This window comes from Branchiostoma floridae, chromosome 3, assembly GCF_000003815.2.
Source record: "Branchiostoma floridae strain S238N-H82 chromosome 3, Bfl_VNyyK, whole genome shotgun sequence".
In the NCBI taxonomy this organism is placed as follows: Eukaryota; Metazoa; Chordata; class Leptocardii; order Amphioxiformes; family Branchiostomatidae; genus Branchiostoma; species Branchiostoma floridae.
The window spans coordinates 3758431-3781544 of NC_049981.1; the positions used below are offsets into that span (position 1 = coordinate 3758431).

Below are 23114 nucleotides of genomic sequence, written 5' to 3' on the forward strand. Positions count from 1 at the left end.
AAAAAATAAACATTGCAAAAAGAACATTCGAAAACCTATAGTCAAGTTCCAGCCATGGATTCCATATTGTTTTTCACTCAGAGATTTAGCTACCAGGGTTCTAGATTGTTTTCTGTAATACTCAGAACTGATGTGTGGTAGGCATAAATAATAGCATAGTTTTGAAAACTTTCGGCAACGTCATCAAAGCAGATTTTGAGCCTGGGCAGAAACCAGACAATAGGGGGAATTTTAATTTATTAGCACTGGACTTGAAATTGAAACAACTACACTTGTGTTCAAAGATTACGATTGCTCACCGCTTTAGCTCAAAATCATATTAATGAAGTATTGTAGGCAAAACCCAAACCAGGTGGTATAGGTCAATCCTAAATCCACCCACCTGTGGCGTATGTTCCGTTGATACCTCCATTCGGCTGGTCGTCCTCGCCAAAAGAAGTGAGCGTGATGGTGTAATTCCTGTCGGGCAGCAGTCCCGATACGGTAGCCGAGGTGACCCCTGCTCCCGGTGCGGGAGAGAGGTCCCGGTAGGAGCCCGACCCGTCTGCCGGCTGGTAGCGGAGCCTGTAGCGCGAGATAGGAAGACTCCCCACGACTGTCCAGGACACGGAAAGATGACCTATCCCGCCATCATCAAGAGTCAGCCCTGCGAGACCTGGAACTGTATAGTTTTAACAATTAAACAAGTGACCGTAGGTAACATAATCTGTGACATAATTCTGGTACATGTTGAGTGTTTTGCTGTCTGTGTTGTGTGACGTTGTGTTTAGATCGCATAATGATTATATTACATGGCATTAAACCTAATATATAGTATGAAGTTAGTTAAAGATGTCTTACATATGTCTTCCACATGTTAATCACATTACTGTAGACGTAAAAAGCAATAGCAGTGTCATATGTGAGCGACACCAAAAGGGAACAGACAAAAGTTTCTGTGTGTGGTAAAAACATAATCCCCCTTCATGAAAATTCTCCTTGAACCATACTCCTTCTGTCCTGCTAATTCCCTGAAGCGGGCACAAACAAACCCGGGTACGAGATAGCACAGCTGAGTGCGTACAACATCTGCTTGACGGGATCCAATTACCACAAGGATTAAGGCGCCATCAAAACGAGGACCTGAACCACTATACCGGAAGGCGTAGGGGTGAATTCTGAATATATTACATCCATAATAAAATTATGAAAACAGCTACCGCGAAAAAACAACAACGTGCATCATCGCACAGGTCCGTACAGAGTACATGCCAAACTACATACTCATGCGACAAAGGGAACATACAGATGCGAACGCGCTTGACATCGTCAAAAATAATACCCCGTCGCCGGAGGTTACCATCTGATCACAGATTACTTAAAAATAACCGAAGTGCAAGTGAACTAATCTCTACCCAATGTAACAGCAAACCCTTACCAGGGTTGCAGCCAAGAACTTCAACCCTCATGCTGATGTGATTATGCCAAGACTGAACCACGAATAGCACATAGCGGGCATTGACTGGGGTTTCTAGAAGGTTCGTCACAGGTGAGAGTGCGTTTGTGTTGCCTGTAAAAACCTGCAAGATAAACGGATGATTCAGATTAAGGCTTCTTCAAACTGTCAGAAGTTTGCTAGTATTACCAACCAGACAACGTCGATATCTTTCGCATTTCATAAACAACGAACAGCAATAATTGGGCTTAAGCTTAAAGCGTACCGCGATATTATACATGTAGGTGTGTAATAACCAGACGTCATCTTGAGCAAACAGACTTGATGAATAGAGGAGTGTTGTGAGGCGATATTTGCCTTGAAACGAGAGTGATAAGAGCTGGAGCAGTGTGCGCTGCTGGTAAAACAAAGAAAGTAGAAGTGTGGCACTTTGAAAGGGACATGACCCACCAACAGATACCCGTATAGACGTGGGGCAAAATCAATTATAATTTCCATACTTGTATCTACGTTACCTTGTCTGAGCCATCACTGCTGGTAAATGTCGTCCAACTGTTCCACGCTGCTCTGTACTGGAGTTTGTATGACGTCACAAACTGTTCGCCATGTTCGGTTGTGTGGTGCCCTTGAATAACTGTACCCGTGACGCGCTTTATCTCTCCCAAATCCACCTAAAAGGCAAATATAATAATCATAGCGTTTGTTTTGTAAAGACGCGAATAGTAGCAGCTTTGCAGAACACAGGGTTTCTGAATTATACCGGTATAACAACTAATTCTACTTACACGTACAGCAAGAACTTAAATTGATCATAAGACAACGATAATATTCATGGGGTTTTGCAATTGCAATGTATCGACATGCATAAAATTAATCAAGTTGCAGCCACGTCGCCTTTAAAGTCATAGTCTTCAAAAATCATCTATTTTGTTAAAATGTAACAAAGTTTGCTCGAGAAGGTAATGCTGAAAACAGTTGACAGCGACTGCAAGCTGTTAGTCAACATTGCACAAAGCGAAGTTATCAGTTCACGCCAAATTAAAGTCGAGTACTGCTGAACTAAAAGATTTTGCCTATTTTTTTTAAATCGGCAAACAAATTTCAATTAATACAAGTTTAACTGCCGCTGATGCTGTATTTCCAAACTTGCCCCACTACATGTCATAACACATCATGTAAGATTTTGTTTTCGATTATAACAGAGTTGCCAACATGAGTGTTGTGGTGGATAAAAAGTTAACAGGAAATACTTCTTTTTTCAAATATGCGTAAAGAAATGTTTTAATGTGTCAAAAGATATACCTACCTGCAACCATTGTCCGATTTCGTTCCCCCTGGCGGCCCACGCACCATAGCCAGCAACTCCGTTTAGGCGTCCCTGATATGGCGCAAAATCAGGATGGGACGAGGATGCAGTGATGTCACTGTCGGGTATGGCGCCGGATTCCATTCCAAGTGGAACCTGACAGACTGGGGGAAAACAAATTATGTTCCAGGTTGTTTGAAATGTCCTTGGGTGGTGGGGGTCTGTAGTATCCTGTTTGCGACTGATTGTGATATTTTGCATTAAGCTTTTCCAAAAAAATAACCATTGCAAAAAGAACATTCGAAAACCTATAGTCAAGTCCCTTGACCAGCCATGGATTTCATATTGGTTTTCACTCAGAGATTTAGCTGCCAGGGTTCTAGATTGTTTTCTGTAATACTCAGAACTGATGTGTGGTAGGCATAAATAATAGCATAGTTTTGAAGACTTTCGGTAACGTCATCAAAGCAGATTTTGAGCCTGGGCAGAAACCAGACAATAGGGGGAATTTTAATTTATTAGCACTGGACTTGAAATTGAATCCCCTACACTTGTGTTCAAAGATCACGATTGTAGTTTACACCTGAGAAGATATCGTGTACGCAGAATTAGGCCACATATATTAAGGTTGACGCAGACTGATTTTGAAGTGGAATTATCTCCATGCAACACACATGTATAAAACACCGAGTTTCCTTTTTCAATGTTTCCTTTCTACAATGATTGCGGAAAAGACTAAATTAAAAACTAGAATGTCATGCCCATCGTATCCGAATTGACACCTACTGGTGTTACAGCCCAAAATCTCCACCCTCATGGTGACGTGCCATGTCCAGGACTGAACCACAAAACGCACATAACGGGCATCAACTGGGTTGTCCAGTAGATTAGTGACAATGGTGTTCCTGTCGGCGTTGCCAGGAAAGACCTGAAGGGTAAATGGATGATTTAGACGGGGTTGCTTTCTACACTATTCTATTCAGCTCTATATTTTCATCAGTAGAAATTACCGACCAGTCGACTTCCATTCCGTTCGAGGGTAACAATATCAACTGCACAGAATAAGCTAGCTAATGAATCAAAACTGATCTGCTATAGATTGTAAGGAGTGTCTGTGAGAGGGGCTTGAGATCTAGTGATATTGGCACAGAGCACTGGAAGGACTTTGCCAATGACAGATGCGGTTGGAGATTCATACTGCGAAGACAATTAAAATACGGAGAACCTAGACTGATGAACACCACGGAAGAAACCCACATTCGGAAGAGAGAACTTAGCAACAGACCTGAGTCACCTTACACATGTGTCTCATGTTCAATCCATGTTACTTCCCGGTATTTTGATAATAGAGTTATAATATAATAGAGAAATAAGAAAAAAAATATTTAGATTGATAGTACAATTTCTCAATAAGAACACACAATTCAGCGACTGCGAGTAGCTCAATTCAAATAAACCATTATTATTATTGATAATTCAATTTTCAATATACCACTTCTGAACCATTCCTGCCGGCATATGTCGTCCAACCAATCCGATCTGTGCTGTACTCAAGTTTGTATGACGTCACCCACTGATTGGCAGCAGGCTGACCCTGAATAAGGGTGCCGGTGACTTGCTTCATTTCCCCTAAATCCACCTGGAAGGCAATTATTGTTTTCACCATAGAATGTATGATGATCAATTTTGCAGGGATCACTATCTCTTGTAAGCTAAAACTAGGAAAAGATTTTACAGTGATATATTTCAAATGCACAAAATTCACAGTCCAAAGATAGCAACCACGAAACCATTTTCCTGACCGTCATTTGGTGCCTCAGGCTAGTGTTGGGTAATTGAGTCCAATCACACTCCCTGGTAATGGAAACTTAGGAGTTACCAAAACGTCGGCCAAGTAAATCTTTTCACCGTTGTCTTGAATGAACATCTAAATCCCTATGACTTACAAACCTGATGAACGTATCGACAGGAACAGAACAAGGTTGTTAAATGTATGAAGATACATGCTTACCTGCAGCCATTGTCCGATGTTGGTATACTTAGCTATCCAGGCACCTGCACCAGCAACTCCGTTTAACCGCCCGCGGTAAGGCTCATAGTCAGGACCCAAAAACGAGGATGCAGTGATGCTGTCATCAGGTATGTCACCAGATTCCATCCCAAGACGATCACTACAGGCTGGAAGTCAGGACAAGAAACAATAAGTTTGATGTCCGTGAAAAGTCACGAACTTGTTTTTTGCATTCGATCGTGTCGATCACCTCCCAGCGTTTACCTGCCTGATCAAGCTGGGTCTTCGACCCTCACTCACGCGGTGGATTTACAGCTTCCTAACCGACCGGAAACAAAGAGTCATCGACACCCTGATATTTCTCGCCATTAATAACAACGCCAGTGTAGACGACTTAGCAAGAAGATGGAAATTTGTAGATGACCTTATTCTAGCAGAAAGCCAACGTCAACGAAACCTCCCATCTCCAAACTGACCATGACAATCTCGACACCTGGACAAAAGCTTAAAAAAATGAAACCGAACCCTAAGAAGTGCAAAGCAATGCAAGTTTACTTCTCCAAAGTCGCCCCGACGCCACCACCTTTATTCCTCGCCGGTGAACCACTGAACAAAGTCAAAGTCGTTAAATTACTTGGCTTATTTGTATTTACCGTGGCTGGCAAACACAAGTTGACCATGTAGTGAAGTCAGGTATGAATAGAAAACTATTCCTGCTCCGACAGCTATGACACCTTTCTCAAGAAGATCTTCTCACCTGTTATAAGACCTTGGTCGTAAAAAGACCAAAGTGATATTTTTGAGGTCAAATTTGTATTCGGCATGTGCCAAAACCTTTGTATACTAAGTTTTTCCCTTGTATCTTGTATGAATGCGGATAGATTGTAATCTTGCATATTCAATTAGCTGATACAAGAAACTACGCATAATTTTCAGGCCTTTGAACGGCCATAAGTCTCTTACGGTATGTCCGATTTTGTTGAAATAAAAACCATTCTATTTCTTTCACTAAGACCTAGCCAATGATATCAAGTTTGAAAAGCTATGAAGAGCTTGAAATTTTTGTGTAATTTGAGACATCTACTTTGACCTTGAATTTCGGTGGACAAAAAGCAACATTTGATAGGAAAGTATGTAAGATTATGAAAATAGAACTACATAACAAATAAAATTGATGGCTATTTTTTGGAAAATATTATTTTGAAATTTTGCTCAGCCACCGTTGTATACTACCTTAAGTAATAATGTGATGTATCTTGTGATATTGTATTAATCTGATAACTGATGTTGGCTTGGAATCCCAATTAGTGAACTCATAGCGTTTGGGCGAAATATTTATAATTATCCTTTATGGTATTGTGCACTTTTTCGTGATTTTGCAGTATGTACCATATAGGTTAGTTATTGATTGTTGAGCAGCACTAGCTATTTTACTGTATATCGACGTGCAATATTCTTCATGTGCAATATTTGTAATCATCATTTACTATATTAGGTTTTTTTGATTTATTGATTTAGGCCGACGTGATCAAACATGTTCGCACATGTTGACACACGACGGGGTTATACCGCCCCTTACGGGGTGACATACCCTTTCGTATGGCTAATTACAAGACGGGGATGCGCCAGGTCTACCGCCCGGGTGAATGATGTAGATCACCATGTGGCTGATACGAGACAGAGGTCGCCAGGCCTCCATCCGGGTGATTTGAAGTGAATCACCAACTCCCGACAGAAGGATTTGCACCAACGCACACCGCACTATCGCACGTGTGGGGGTTCTTTAACGTGCATGGGGTATGGCTCTCCCCATACACGGGACCTCCATTTAACGTCCTATCCGAGGGACGACCCATATTTTCACTTGAGTAGTGGAAAGTCGTGTAAAGTGCCTTTCCCAAGGGCACAAGACCGGCAACACGGCAGGCGGATTCGAACCGGCGACCTCTCGGTATTATTAGGTTTTAATCTTATTGTAAATAATAGATTGCAAGGATTTCTCACTTTTTCAACCCTTTACACTGTGTAGTAGTGCGTATGATCATTGTATCCATGTAAATATTCACCATGATTCAGTCTTACGACTACATAGAGTGATGTGCTGTTTGTGATATCAATAAACCATTCATTATTATAACTTAAACAAAAAAAAAGGAAAATGTCGATGAATTCTAACAATTATTCTTGGGGAGATTAATATAAGTTACATTCTACATCAAAGGTATTGTTACAATGCATCTTCTTTGACATATTTAAAACAGCCCATTTTAAATTTGAATGAAAAAATAGCACCTGCTTTTAGGGACAAATACACAACAACGAAAGAAGGGCCCAACTTACACAATATCATATCTCATAGAAAAATACGAAGGCTAACATATTAGTAACATTTTTATATAAAGTTGGATTCTAAAGTTAAATGCTAAACTTTCTTCCGACACAAAAGTATACAAGGATCAAATTTTCAATGACCATTGTCACATTCTTCAGGATCAATACTGATAACCAATCCGAACGAAAAGTCGCGAGACTTATAGGCACGTGATCTTATCAACACGTGATCTTGCGGATGCCTTTGAATAATTGGTCAAACGTGCTAGGAAGTCTATAACGCCCACCGTCTTTGTTCAGTGATGGCTGGAGTGCCCTGATGTATATGGCCTCCTTCACACCTCTTACAAAGTAGACCAGTTTTCCAGTAGGATTTGTAATGACTCGACAAAATCTTGGATCTTGGATCGCATGACCAGGCAATCTACCCTCTGCCAACTTGCGCACCCGTTGCGCTTTTTGATCGGAAGTGTTTTTCGACTTGTCCATTTTACATGCGGGTTAAAAGGGAAGAGTCGATTCTCACACGGAGAATTTTTTTAGATTAAACTTTCATCGGGATTCATTATATCCTTTTTGTGTTGAGGTGTCTTGAATTGGTCTATGTAGCCTAAAATGCTACCGGAAGTGCCCATTTCTCACAAGGGGTAACGCTTTATATACAAATTTGGAACGGTCCATATTTACATGGGGGTGGTGATGGAGTGAAATATGCTGTATTTTCTCCCGAGCAAATGTTTACTTTTCTAATTTCTATTTTCTTTCTACAGGGTAGGCGCGCTCAGAGCCAACATTTTACTTCTTTTGTTCAGTTTATTAAGACACTTGTGCTTATACAATGTTTTATTTATTTATTTGTTCAGCCGTTTCACATGACAAACAGCCAGGGCTGCCCAACTAGCCGTAGGCTATTGTCAAGGGCTAACCCTGTACATGTTCGCACATGTTCGCACACGACGGGGTTATACCGCCCCTTACGGGGTGACACACCCATCCGGATGAATGATGTAGATCACCATGTGGCTGATACGAGACAGATGTTCGCCAGGCCTCCATCCGGGTGATTTGAAGTGAATCACCAACTCCCAACAGAAGGATTTGCACTAACGCACACCGCACCATCGCACGTGTGGGGGTTCTTTAACGTGCATGGGGTATGGCTCTTCCCATACACGGGACCTCCATTTAATGTCCTATCCGAGGGACGACTCATTTTCCACATGAGTAAAGTGAGGAAAGTCGTGTAAAGTGCCTTTCCCAAGGGCACAAGACCGGCAACACGGCAGGCGGATTTGAACCGGCGACCTCTCCATAATACAATCTTTATGTGTATAATTGCAACATGATGTTGAAAATACCCGTGCGTAATGCTGTATTTCATGGTAAATCATAGGTAGATCGAAATCTTTAAAAAGGGTGAAAGAAATTAGACTCTCTACCTACCGACCTTGAACTTTAAGATCGTAACCGAAAACACATTATTTTCATCTAGCCCTTATCTTTTTAACCACCTTGATACACCAATCAAACGGCTGATCATTTTGTACGGAAGGAATTTTCAACTTTTGTAACTGCAAACCCTGGGCTTTGTTTGAAAACTCAATGCAGTCTCACAATGCAGTAATGCGTTGGGTAAAGACTAGAAAACATAAATTCATTTAGGTTTAAATGTTGCGAATGTCTAAGTACTTTTCATTTAATCTGATATATATGATGACTAAATGTCTCATCTTATTTCACGCAGTGAACGGTATCAGTATCAGATGACTGTACATCGGTCTGACTTTTCCTTTCTTCGTGCTCGCAAAACTGAAAAGGTCATTATCTGCTGTTGGTGGTACACTCAACTTGCAAACAACATCTCAACGTATGAGTTGCCCAGAGTACTCAGTCATAAAAAGTCGTTAATGTCTGGCTGGTGGAGACACACCCAAACCGCAGATAATTGCTCCCCTGCAACAGGTCTTGGCCTTATATGACACGAGTACTTCGTCATGGATGTTGATGTAGTTTTCTACACCTTTATGTTGACAAAAGAGACACAAAAGTACAGGCGGACAGTGGGCACCTTTTTTTATCCACAATTGTCAGTTAGTTTAAAACGGTTTTGAGAACACCAAACCCTGCCTCTTCTAAGTTAGTGACTTTTAACATCCGACTCATGTGCTTGTATCGAACACAACCAAAAAATAATATCACACGTCAGTTAGAATTGTTTGTCTTAAAAACCCGTTTGTGTTTTACGCATGCGATGCTAATACTGTAATACTAAGAAAAAAAGATATGCCATCAATTGACCTAAAAATCATCCGATGCGTACCAAAAATTGTTTCATATAGGATATTGGAGGTTTTTTTCAGGAATGTCTCTCCCCTGCCTCTGTTTCGATGGCTATCAGACATCTTCCTCAAAGCGTCTAACTGGAGTGTCAGATAGGAATCAAAACGTCAGCAAGTGATAGATATTAGTGGTTGTAAAAAAAGGAAACTTCGATATCCCATCCGACATTTGGTTACCGATTTCTTCGGTAAATGAACCGTAGACCTTAGACACTACTAATTAGCCGGCTCAAGTAATCGGAATTTTTCTGACAGACATATCGGTTCATATGCCTACTACACTATTATTATCAGTTCAAACTGAACATTTTCGTTTGACATGGGTCACAAAAAAACAAGTATGGTTAAACTTCATGTGCCATTAGAAAACAATGAAGCTCACGAGAAAGAAAAAAACTCGACTGGTAAAGCCTACAAGGGAGTCTTTACTGGACGTTCCTCACTCCACCAAGGTGTAAACATTGGTACCTGTGAATACTTATATGGGGAGGTGAAAGGCAATGGAAAGGGGGGGATAGGCTCCGCCTTCCAAAACCGTGCCTTGGACACAGTGGATAACAACGCACTGCCCCTACGGCTTCACAAGAAGGCTACGGGATAATAACGTTAGAGCCTACCTTTTACATGTGATGCAGAGAGAAGAATGATACAACAGGTCAATCTGATCACAACTTCGTTCCGTGAAGCCATCGTTGTTACGGGCGGGCTCTTTATAACCCACGGGAGCAGACGCTTCCGAGCCCGTACAATTGCTGTCTCTGGTCCGATCAACGCGCTTCTTACGTCTTTTCTTTTTGCCTCTTCAAACGTTAGATCAAGAAAAGCATAGACAAAAGCTCTCTCTGTGCACGTCAGACGCGGCGTCCCGTGTCTCTCCTAATAACGTCTGTAGTCAAGTCTGGCACCTGCGCAACGCCAACAGAAACATCTCTAGGTCATTAAAAAAAGGGCGTATCGACGAGAATTTTTTGGAGGGATCTTAATCAATACATTACCGACAAAACTCTGTCCTTTATGTATTCAAGCTTCTCTTACTTAGCAAACACCTTGTTAGTCCCAGAAATCTATCGTAATTTTTCCTGGGTTCTTGTTGTTTCCAATATTTTTCTGCGATATTTTCCTGTCGTCAGGTTGTAATTACACCGTCCGTTTCTAGGTGTCGACTGGAGCTGCGTCTTTTGTACGTGGTTTATGATTCAGTTTGTTGCTTGTTGTCAAGTCTGGCACCTGCGCAACGCCAACACAAATATCACTACGTCATAGAAACAAGGGCGTATCGACGAGAATTTTTTTGAGAGAGCTTAATCAATACACTATCAACGAAACAGCGGAGTAAAGCTACATTCTCTGTCCTTTGTGTATTCAAGCTTCTATTACTTAGCAAATACATTTTTAGTCCCTGAAATCTATTGTAATTTTAGCTGTGTTCCTGTTGTTTCCAATGTTTCTCTGTGATATTTTTCTGTCGTCAGGTTGTAATTACACCGTCCGTTTCTAGGTGTTGACACGAGCTGTGTCTTTTGTACCTGGTTTATGAGTCAGCTTGCATTATGAACGATGGAAAGGAGAAAGGTACAAAAGTCTGCCAGTCAGGTGGAAATAAGTAGTGGGGCAAAACACGTACATTTTTTCCTACCATTTCCATGCCATAACGCCATAACTATGATTTTACACATATTTGTAACTACACAGGTCCGTTAGGTAGAATATTCCTCGTAACCTGCGCAACCGCCATCCCGGTTTGTGTGATATGTAATGTCATATTTATCCAGATGTATGCATGGGTATTTTATGACACAAAGAAGCGTATCCTCCGTGTGGCTCATGAAATATTCAAACAAAAATTAATGTGGCGGCGCTAAGTTGTTGCAGGGGGATTTTACAACTTCTTCCCGAGGAAACATCTTACATTTGTCCAGATGCATGTATGAGGTTTTCACGATAATGATACGATACACAGAGAAGTACGAATGGATATACTACGAATTACTATGCCATACCTGTGTGTGTGTGTGTGTGTGTGTGTGTGTGTGTGTGTGTGTGTGTGTGTGTGTGTGTGTGTGTGTGTGTGTGCGTGTCTGTTTTTTTGCGTGTGTGTGTTTGAGTTACGGATGTGATCTCTAAAAGGCAAATAAAAGTATAGGCGTTAAGTTTACAACTTCTACGCGAGTCACCATCTTATATTTCTCAAGATGTATGTCTGAGGTTTTGATAACAATGATACACAAAGTAACCCGGCTCATTAAATATTTAAAGGCCATCCAATGTGGTGGCTCGTTGTTGTTACAGTGCAATTTCACGATGTCTTATCAACACTTCGTGTGTTTTTGTTTTCTTTCTTGTAAACTTTAAGGTTGAAGAAGCTAGATGCCAGGGGTGTTTCTGCTCTTTTTGTTTGTTGCTATTATCCAACGCATGTTTTGCAACGACAGTCTTCTATCGTTGCTTCTCGTCTTGTAAAGCTATAACGTCATAACCTGCAAGATGAGACACGCCCAAAAATGGAAAGGCATACTTACTAAGGCTTTTGTTACTGGATATATCGGGGATACAGATGCCCTGAATGCGGGTCCTGATGTACCCACGATAAGAAAACATTAGTGCGAGCATACGGAAGTTAGCGCCCCGGGCTTTAGTCCTGAAATTATAACTCATCTGAAATTTACATTTTTAGCGTCTAAATGTTAGTTTGATCCTTTTATATTTCGCAAACGTTAATCGATCCTTTTTTTGGTTTAACCCTTTCTAGACCGGCCTTTTTCTGGAATTCCCGGGGTGGGGATGCTCTTTGGACCCCCCCCCCCCCCCTGGTAATTTCAAAACGGCTTGGGTTAGGATCTCATTTGCAGGGAATGATGAACTCATAGAGATGTAATTGTTTTGAGTAAAATCGTCTAAATAGGGATTGTCCGTTATACTTCAAAGTATTAAACAAAATGTTGACTGATAAGGGTATCTTATTGATATGTAAGTCTGCCAAGGCTTCTGTTGCCAATGACGACGGCACTGACATGAATATGACGTCAGAAAATAACGGTATATGTCCGCCATTCTTAATTTTCTAAAATACTTTTTTCTACATATAACACCAAACCCAAATAGAGTGGACTAAAAAGTTTATGAATGTGTTTTGTAGGAAAAAATTATTAAAGGGGCTGACGTTATGACGGAATTTAAGTAAAAATAACCTGACTTTTTCATGCTATTGACAAGGTTCCCCATCTTGGAATATAACCAATGAAGTCTTAAAATTAGCATAATTTTAATTTTTATTATAAATGGAACATAAGATTACAAAGGATCGATGCTTATCATATATGAACACATGTATGGTCTATCATGAAAACCTTGAAACCTCATTAACTGAGCAAACACTTGTGAGTTTTTCATGGACACACGAAGAATCACAAACTAACAGTTTTATATTATCGTATTGTCGTTGCAAGCAATATTTTAGACGTCACGGCGTTTGGTAGTCCTAGCACACGTCGTTCGGCAGTTATTCGGCGTCAAAGTTGGCGCAGGCACATTCAGCCCACACCGCCCAGAAGGGGTTGAAGGAGATTTGTACCTTCATTACAATATGGCTTTGTTGCACAACAATTGTACAGGATACAAAGCATGGCATCCACTGGTAGATACTAGAGTGTGTAGTGTATATGGAATGGACATTTTTAAAATCATCAGAGACTTCATTGGAGAGATTTCTAACGTCTGGATATTGTTTAATATATTTTCCTAGGTGTGCCATGCAGGAGTTGTACAATGTACTTAAATTTGCTATTCAAGTCCAATGAGATACACAGTTGTGTATAAGGTGACAGTTAGTATTATGAATTATTACAAAATAAGCATATTTGGGACATACAATCGTAGAGTGATATTCGTCTTTAATTTAATCCAGACAAAATGGACACACACACCCCTGGTGGATAGGATTTCAATGCTCGATGAATACTTTATGGCTATATCTACACACCCAACCTGCTAACAACATGCATTAATGTTTATTTGAGAAGATGGTGCATGAAACATTACCACAAAAAAATCGGGGGCGAGGGCCAGCAAAGGTGTCACCGCCTGTTCCCCCGCCCCATTTCTCTTGTGTGGTGAATTTTAATAAACAAATTGCTATTTTCCTTGCAACAGCAGCTACAAAATTAGCACGCATCCTAGTTTGTAATCTATCCTGAAACATTTCAAGAGTCTCTAGGTTACTTAGGCTGTAACGTCAATGATCCAAATGTTTCATATGGCATCTTAGCCTAATCGTTGTGCTTAGACTTATGTTTGGTCCTTTGAGTAAGGAAATACTGAGCTCGAGATGGTCGGGAAAATGAAAATGTACAAGATGTTTTATGAACTCCTTGGATTCTGACAAATTAAACTATGTTACCAAGGCTTTTCAGCAAAAAAAATCTTTAGAAAAAACACTCGTTTGTTTGTCAAGGAATATGTGTCTTTTAGTCAGGTGCCCTCTTGTAGATGGTATGAAGAGCCCAATATGTGCAATCGCTTTCTATTTAGAAACTTTTTATCATTTAGTTGGTTGTCATTTAGAATTGTTGTGGTACATGATACATATGAGTGGAAATGAAATGTGGAAATGAAATGAATGTAATTCTATGTATAATTTTCCTTGATCTTGTATGTATCATAAGTTAGAAAAAAGGAATGCGTTGTTGTTTCCGGGCAATGATACTCATTTGACACAACAGTACTTCAATTTCAGGGTAATAATACTGTAAATGCAGAAACCTTCGCTGTGGATTGATTTTTTTTTTCTATGGCTGTAAGAGACAACAGTGCATGTTGCTACCGTGAACTTAAAACCAGCGCGAAAAGTCCTCTTTCCCGCTACCCCTAAATTGAATCCCCGTGAAGTTAAATGCATTTACAGTTAAAATGCAATCACACAATTTATATCACTTCACTGTTGCACTATTTCCAGTAAGTTAAGTAACAGTTGCAATCATTTTTGAAAGTATATATATTTGCGATTCATCAAAAAGGAAGATATTATGTGGATATTGAATATGTAACCTACATGACTACTTGCTTTCTTTTTCATGACGGCCTAGTCCTACATTGTCAGTGGTTACTGCAAGATCAATAAGTCTATAGTGAGAACACGCTGGAAATAAATAAAACTAGGACAGTACAGGCTGATAACTCCGAAAAGACTAAGTCGATTTTGAAAGTACGTTTTGTCTTTTTAAATGTGCCCTTTGTTCTTTGTCCAAGTTCCATTATTTGAGCTACATTTTATACTAAACTTAAAGCAGTATTTAACACTTTACAGAAGACAAGTGTTCTAGTGGAGGGGAGGGGGGCAAAACAGCTCATTTGCAAATAATTACCCACTACTTTCACTAAATTAGCATTTAACAATAAGCCTTCTCACATTAGTTAGGGCGCATGTGCGGCGACAGGAATTCTAGGTATATGTCAAAGGGTAAGGCACACAGAAAGAAAACAAAACCCGTCGGATATTGTTATGCAAATCGAAACAGCGGTGAAGATAAGGACTGTTTACTTTTTGTGTGCCTTACGCTTTGACATATTGCCTAGAATTCCTGTCGCCGCACATGCGCCCTAACTTATGTGAGAAGGCTTATACCATGCCTTAGAAATATAAGAGGGCAAAGACCGTTTTTTAAACTTGATATCTGTAAAAAAAATGGTTAAAAGATAAGGCTTAAACCTGACGATCTTGCCTCATTTTACACTAGAGAGCCGGGTTATCAAACAATCCTTTGTTTCCGAAATATCGGCCAGTTTGTTATGATTGTATTGTAGGTCACTAGTGCATACTTCCATTGTTTCCCATTCAAACTAAAATATGTTGACAAAACCTGTTAATCTTTAGTCTTTGTCTACCTTCAAGTGATGGTAAAAATGCTCACCGCGTTCCGGGCTGGTGACTGCAGAAAAACTCTCTCCAAACGACGCGCTCTGACAGGCAGTCATGGTATGGAATCTCTGGTACACTCCGCCATCTTGGAATGTTCTAATTGACTGAGCTCAGGTGGTGCCCGGCAGGGTGTCAATTAGCTCATATAGAAATGCAAAATAGAAAAGGGGCAGGGGGAAGCCTTTCCAGTCGCACCTTGGCTCATTTCAAGGCCATTACAATATTGTAATGATTCTTTGGTTGGGCCAGCTTTGACAGGACTTACTTAACATAGGGAAGATTGACACCAAGTCTATTTTACAGACATATAATGTATAAAAAAACTCTTGTTTTATTTTCTTTGAAGAGTAAACAAGGAGGCAATTAAACCCCATTGGAATAAGGATAAAATGATTTTCTCAGTTACAAAAGAAAACACAACCAAAACGTATCCGCCTGTTGAAGATAAAACTCAATCCCGGAGGTAAATAAGGTTCCTTAGCTTGATTTGGACACAAATTGTGGTATGATAGGAGGACATTTGACTGAATGATTTGTCGATTACGGATACTGATATTGACTAGAATATCATTTCATCTGATATTATGATATTTGCTTAGACCACACTGACTTGCTCAATGCGTCTAAGACACGCTAGTCATGTCCTACCCAACCTCTCATTTAAATATTATAATGACATTGAAATGAGGAAAGGTGCTAGTAGAAGCTCCTGAATATTTCATAGTTAGGGCGATAATTGCTGTAGTTTCACCGCCCATCATTCCTCCTTCTATTTTGCATTCGTTTGCGCAGATTTCACACCCTGTTGAGTAGTCCCCATTGTTCAAACATACAATCCAAACAAATTACGGCTGCAGGCCAAGCTTGTTGTCAACTTACGAACATAGCAATGTTCTGAGACTTGACAATGGCATATCACAAAATGAACCGATCAATGCTGCTAAAGTAAATGTTTAGAATATCAATTTTCCCACTGGGCAGCAAAATAAACATAGCCACCACAACCTCTACCCTGTTAGCATATGCAAGGAGGTAAAATTTTAACCTCCTTGGCATATGCCTTCTTACAAATCAAGAACATCACACTGGCTTGTATTTTGAATGCGGCGCGACGGCTAGACAATCTTTTGTGCTTTGTTTCTGGCAAGGAAATGCAGGCAAGCCAAGCGTGGGGACGCGGTGTGTTCTCTAGACAACTCTTCAGTGAGGAACAAACCAGAATTATGGTATCCATGATTCAATCAAAGGGGAAATGATACATTCCTTCCACTATATGGCTCAGGGAAAGAAGCAACAAGCGCATGTTTGTAGCAAGCGTTGAAAAGATAAACCTTTGAGCATTTATGCCAGACAAGTGAATACACATCACTTGACTTTCCCGCTTGCGCTGGGAGGGTGGGGGGTTGGTGGATGGTATCACGTAAGCTTTGTCTCTTTTTCCTTATGGGACTTGAGGAAATATTTCTTCTTATGGGACAGCAATAGTCAGAAAGGCCCACTGGACACTTGTCATTTTCTGATATTTTCAAGCTTGATTGGTTAACGCCAACCCCAGTAGCACTAGTACTAGTACTCAAGCTTGTCCATATTAGAAAAGAATAGAAAACCGACAGCTACTCTGAGGATCTGCACAGGAGGCTGTATGCTTTATAGGAACTAATAGCTGTGGCCAATAAGTCCTCTGCCGGCTAAACTCATTTCCATTGCCACAGCAAGATCTGCTTGGAGGTTAACACGCCTTGGTAGGAAAGCGATTCTTATACTTCGCGACTGTCTCCACAAATCAGCTAAAAATCTCTGTTCTTCCATAGCTATCATCACGTAACATTTTCCGTCATCAAGAAGTGTAAGCATGTTTTCTAATCAAAATCACAGCTCTTGAAATTACAGAAGGCCTAAAAAATCGGAAGCAAAAATTCCTTCTACAGAAAAGTTACGATAGGTGCATGTTTCAAGCATTTATACCAGACGGCTGAATACACATTTCACTGGGTCCATTCGGGGTATGAAATGTTACTATTAGATTTTCTGTCTATCCATTTTACCGTGTACCTGAAGTATTTTGCCTTCTTACTAGTCTTTGAAATACAGTTTTGGAAACAAGGAGATTAAAATACATGTTATTTAACCTCCTTGTTGAGACAACTTTGTAATTTGGACTTGAATGGATACCATTCTGCTTGTGTGGCTCTGTATGTCTTCTATGCATAATTAAAAATAATTGCCCATAATTACTTTGAGCGAAGGTGCGAAAACAATTAGTCTATTCACAGATGACAGGCTGTCAGCGTGATTGATGATGATTGATGGGCCCAAATAAGCAAATTTACTACAATTTTGATTTTTAAACTTTAAAGCCTCTCACTTAGCGCTTGGCTTTGGGTTACAATGTTGAAATTGGGTGCAAACAATACACAACAAGTTGGTTTATATGAATATCGACTCCCTATCTCTATTATATTATTGTGTATTTGGCTATCGGTAGGCAAAGTCATAGCCACCCCTAAAATGATATTAATATTTTGACATCTAAGCATTTTCTTATACTCTGGAGTGTACAGCTCTCGACATTCCGATAGAGTACAACTCTCTCCACATCCTCTGAAAATTTCATGCACCAATTCTGACCGGAAGCGCTGAGTGTAGGCCAATATTCAGTGAGTCAAATGGGTCCAATATTATTATGAATCATGGATATATTATGCAGATTTTCCTAAAAATAACAACTTTGTTAAACCCTTGGGTATTTGGTTGAGCTTTCCTGAAAATATGAAGTTAATTGGCCGCTCCAAACTTGAGATACACTCGATTTTCCAGGTAGCCCTGTATTACCCCTAATTTAGACCACTAGCGTGTCTTAGACACATTGAGTGAATTATGGATGCGAGGATAAAAGATTATTGTTAAAGAATCATGCATATCACCCATAGATAACGACTATTTACAGTATCCAAAGTATCCATTATGTTGCCATTATTAATGTAACACAAGATCTTATTGACACTTTTGATTCTAGTTTGTACACCATGATGTTATGAGTCAAGTTACGACAACGATAAGAGTTGGTACCAAACATGGTACGAAATATAGGACTAGGGAAATTCGTATGCAAAAGACATTTGTGTCAAATATTTAACATCTGATCTTAAGTTAGTTTGTAAACGATTAACTCGTTAAACAGTATCAAGATTTGGTACCAAGAATAGGGTAGATTCGACTGTAATGACAATTACACTATTTTCATCGATATCGCTAATTGTATACACGCAATTATATAAAGATTTTATTACTGCCACACATATATCGATAGATATCACATCGTATCGCTGTAAGATGCAGAGGACATTGTCGTTGATTTAGAACATCAATCCTCCTTTGTTATCAATAGACTATTGAATACCAAGACAGATGTGATACCAAACATAATTCAACCGAAAATGTAATGACAACTACAATATTTACATAGTTAAATGTTCACACGGTCATCACACATTGTTAATCATACTCAGAAATATAAGAATGGGAATAACGAATATATAAAAAGCCTAAGAGTAGCTTAGACGTAAACTACGTACAGGGAAACATAACCTTTCTAAACTACATGAGAACAGTGAGCAGCCTTGTTGTGCCGTGTAAGTATTCAAGCTGATACACACTGATCAACTCTTTATAATATATAATCAATTTCCGTATTACTATGTATAATATAGAACTGGAACGAATTTACAACATGCTTAAGTCAATGTAACTATGTAGTACGTGAACAGTTTATTGCAAAACTTCTATCATTCGTCACATCTGTTATCCATTCATCATATTACATCTCTTCATTGTCATAATGTAAAATGTTTTTTTTAGTTTAGCTAGCTATAATCTCACTTGATAAAATCCTATATCGTACTTTCGTACAGTAATTTAGTTGTGTCGAGCTTGTAGTCATTTGTGAAACTTCAAGCTTGCGAAGTACTTGGTTGAACGTCAGTCAGTGGAATCAGCTGACGATTCTTGCACTCAAACTTGTACATCACGTCAGTCATCCTGTCCACCTCCTGCAGTACCGTTTCAGTCCGCTGGAGGGTCTCTTCCATAAAGTGGTCTGAAAGTGGTGCTTCAACTTCAGAAACGACAAGAACGTAATGAATTTTAGTATAGCTTTTCTTTTTGTAATGCAGAACACTCTGAACTATTTGTTAATGATTAAAGTTTCTTTCTAAATCATTTGGTTATTTGATAACAATTGTTGGAATATTTGGTAGCAATTGTTGGAATATTTCATGGCAATATTCGAATATTTCATGGCAATTTTCGAATATTTCATAGCTATAAACCTGCTGGAATCACAAGATTACTTCCTGCGATCTTATAGGTCTTGCTGTCTTTGGGAAAACGTTTACAAAACTAGAAAGGCCGACATTTGCTTGAGAGCAAATACAGCATATTTCAGCCATCTCCCTCCCCATGCAACAATAGGCTATTTCAAAATCACCCATTTGAAAAATCACTTTTACTAACGACGGTTTAACCCAAAAATGAATCTTACAAAATTCCCCCGTTCAAGAATGGACTCCAGTGCACCCTATGTGAATTTGCACAATAGACCAGTCCAGGAATTCTCCCGCTGAAACCTTGGCCTTTTGAATAAGAAAATCAAATCCAAAATTGAATTTAGCAAAAAAAGTCCCAGTGCATGAAAAGGTATAATAAACCAGTCTAAAAACACTTCCACTAAAAATAGAATTTTGAATCATGACCCGTTCAAAACTGAATTTGAAAAAAATCCCCCTTCCGTGTGCAAAAAATAGACTCTTCCATGTAAAGTAGGGCAGTCCAAAAATACATCCGCTAAAATAGAACTTTGACATAATCACTGAAGTCCAAAAAATGGATTTTTAAAAAAAGTCCCCTCCATGCAAGAATGGACTCTTCCAGAACACCCAAGTAAAATTGCAAATTATACCAGTCCAAAAATAACCCTACTGAAAGACTTTGACAAACTAGAAGTCACCAAAGTCCAAAATATGAATTTTGAAATATCCCCCCTCCGTGCGAGAATAGACTCTTCTAGCACACATTCTGTAAAATTGCAAAATAGACCTGTCCAAAAATACATCCACTGAAAGACTTCACCAGTCCAATGATGAATTTAAAAAAGAAATGAACCCCTCTGTGTAAGAATGGACTCTTCCAGATAACACCGGGCTCGCTGATTGGCTGCCACCCCCCTTCTTTAGGGTATAGATTCAGGCTACGTGATTGGTTACCTATCTAATTAGATTAAATAGACATATATGCCAGTAGGTGCAATCTGCAGCTGGGGGTCAACGACCTTAAGGTCATTGACCCCTTTGGCTATTGGAAAATGACAAAAAAATCCCCAAATATATCATTTTGACGTAGTCTATGACAAAAATTATACATGTGTCATTTGAATAAATATCTAGTGCACCCTTTTACCAAAATTTAGGTCATTTGGTTTTAAAACCAGAGCACAAGAGCCAAAAGTGTACTTTTTGGTCATAAAATGGCCAAATAATCGCAAAATTAAGCATTTTGTTGTACTGTATGCCTCAAGTGTTATTGAATCCATGTGCGCATATGTCTAGGGCACTCCAATACTAAATTTCAGGTCATCTGGTTCTAAAACGAAGGTACAGGAGCAAAAAGTGTCATTTATGGGTTAAAAAATGAAAAAAATGACCAAAAAATCGCAAAAATAAGCATTTTGTTATACTGTACACCAAAACTGATATTGAATCTATATGGGGGACATATCAAGGCACATCTGTGCCAAATTTCAGCTCACTCGGTTATAATGCCAGGGTACAGGGGGCCCAAATATACCATTTTGGTATTTCGGTTTAGGAACAACGGAGATACCGTGTTCTGAAGATTTGACAGGAGAAAGAAAGAAAGAAAGAAGAAACATTACGAATACAATATATTTCACCATACCTATGGTATGGCTGAAATATAAATATGAATTGCTAGGAGCTAACAAAACTGTTAGACAATGGTAGCTCTGATATTACCGTCAAAGTCCTGGGGTTCATGACGCATGCCAAGAAGACTTCTGAAGGAGTTCCAGAAGTAATCTCCCATCGCCGTGTCCACGCCGATGTCGTCTGACGTCTGACAGTAGCTCAGCCAGTTACAGAGCATCCCCACTCCCAGATTCATCTATAGGAGAACATAGACATCAGGCTATGTAGTGTTCTTGAAGCTGTTATTTTGCAATCTTGGAATGGTTGGTAATAAGAATCATAATATACATTTCCATAAGACCAACTGAAATAATCTAATTTTTATCTCACCAGGTAAAAGACGAAGACCACGACGAATGTTGAATAATACAGAGGTCCCATGACACGATCCACTGCCTTCATATCGTCCGCAAAGACATCGACAAACGGCCTCCCCAAGCCCATCTCAAACAGCAAGTACGACGTTTTCTTAAATCCGGAGAAGATTTCAATGTTTTTGCCGAAGATCAAAATACCGCTGATGCCGTAGGCCACTATGATAACCAACATGTGCAGGAAATATCCAAAGAATTCCCCATATAGCAGCTAGTGCAAACAGAGAAAAACAAACACCAACTACTTATTTCAGGTTTCTAATGTTCTGGTTAACAGAATGGACTATAATGTCGGAATTTGGGGTAGAGAGCAAATAAGATGATTTCTACGTACACGAGGCAGAGCGAAGACGGTAGCCACGCCCCTGGAGAAGTTGAGAACCCGCAGGATGCTTAAGGTACTGATGAAGATGGAGAAGGACAGGATCTCCTTGAAGGTAGCGTCCCATTGGCCGGCGGTACTGATGTCTACGAACTCATTGATACCGAACAGCCCTGTGAAAATTCCATATGTTAAAAACTTACTGTAAACATTTGTTGGTTGTATGTCGTCAGTTTCTAAACTCGACAATTTACACTACGCGAAGAAGAAAAAAATCCTATGCATGGAGCATGTGTACTTTTCACATACACAAAACAGTTTCTGCTTTCCCCAAATTTCAGCAACATGTGGATAGTTTGTCAGTAGATACCTTTTGTTTGTTGTATATCTCGCAGTGCAGCAGCTGCCTGGATGTACCGAAGTGCGAAGGTCACAATGACGGCTGTCGACAAGCCAATGTTGCACAGGATCAAGACGTTCCAGAAACTGGTGAAGTACGCACGACCGCTCTTCCGTATGTTCCAAACCTCATTAAGAACGTTGTAGATGTAGAAAAGGACGAACAAGATGTGGAAAAGCATCTGGACATAGTCGTCTGCTGTCTGGTACTGGAACAGTCGGAAAGTCTGGATACTGGGCTGGAGTTCAGCAGCGCCCCCTGGGAGGTACTGCAGCCTGAACACCACGCTACTGAACAACTTCACGTCAGGGTGGTAGAAGTTGGCCCGGAGGATGAGAGTGTCTGAAACCATCAGGATCCAGTCGGTCTGTTTTAGGAAATCTATCACTGCAGCAGCCTGACCAGCATCTCGTGGCAGGTCCACCGTGGTCAAGCACGCCGAACTGTTGTTTCTGAAATAAATAATAATGGCAACTTTCTAGCAAAAACGAAAGTTTGGATTTCAAATGTCTATGAACGAAAATTCAGAGGTTTACATATAACATAATATCTCATAACTTCCATGGCATTCCGTGGAATTATGAGAGTTGGTGTTAAATTAGCAAAAAAGATTTATGATGGAAGTTGAGCTCATTTTCTCTGGATACGTAAATGAGCCTTGCCAACAATCCATCAGCATCAATTACATTAGATCTGTGACC

General features: G+C 39.8%; 1 protein-coding gene across 1 annotated transcript in view; it reads right to left on the minus strand.

Annotated features, from left to right (window-relative positions):
* Window positions 1-368: 368 nt before the first annotated feature.
* Window positions 369-23114, minus strand: part of LOC118411109 — a 29348-nt gene continuing 6602 nt past the window's right edge. Inside the window, exons 13-24 of the mRNA XM_035813144.1 lie at window positions 22384-22865; window positions 22026-22186; window positions 21648-21902; window positions 21366-21513; window positions 19304-19450; window positions 4753-4919; window positions 4234-4380; window positions 3528-3669; window positions 2742-2905; window positions 1951-2106; window positions 1418-1559; window positions 369-655 (exon numbers count right to left, since the gene is read on the minus strand). Of these exons, the coding sequence (XP_035669037.1) occupies window positions 369-655; window positions 1418-1559; window positions 1951-2106; window positions 2742-2905; window positions 3528-3669; window positions 4234-4380; window positions 4753-4919; window positions 19304-19450; window positions 21366-21513; window positions 21648-21902; window positions 22026-22186; window positions 22384-22865 (2398 nt within the window). The remainder of the gene's footprint in view (window positions 656-1417; window positions 1560-1950; window positions 2107-2741; window positions 2906-3527; window positions 3670-4233; window positions 4381-4752; window positions 4920-19303; window positions 19451-21365; window positions 21514-21647; window positions 21903-22025; window positions 22187-22383; window positions 22866-23114) is intronic.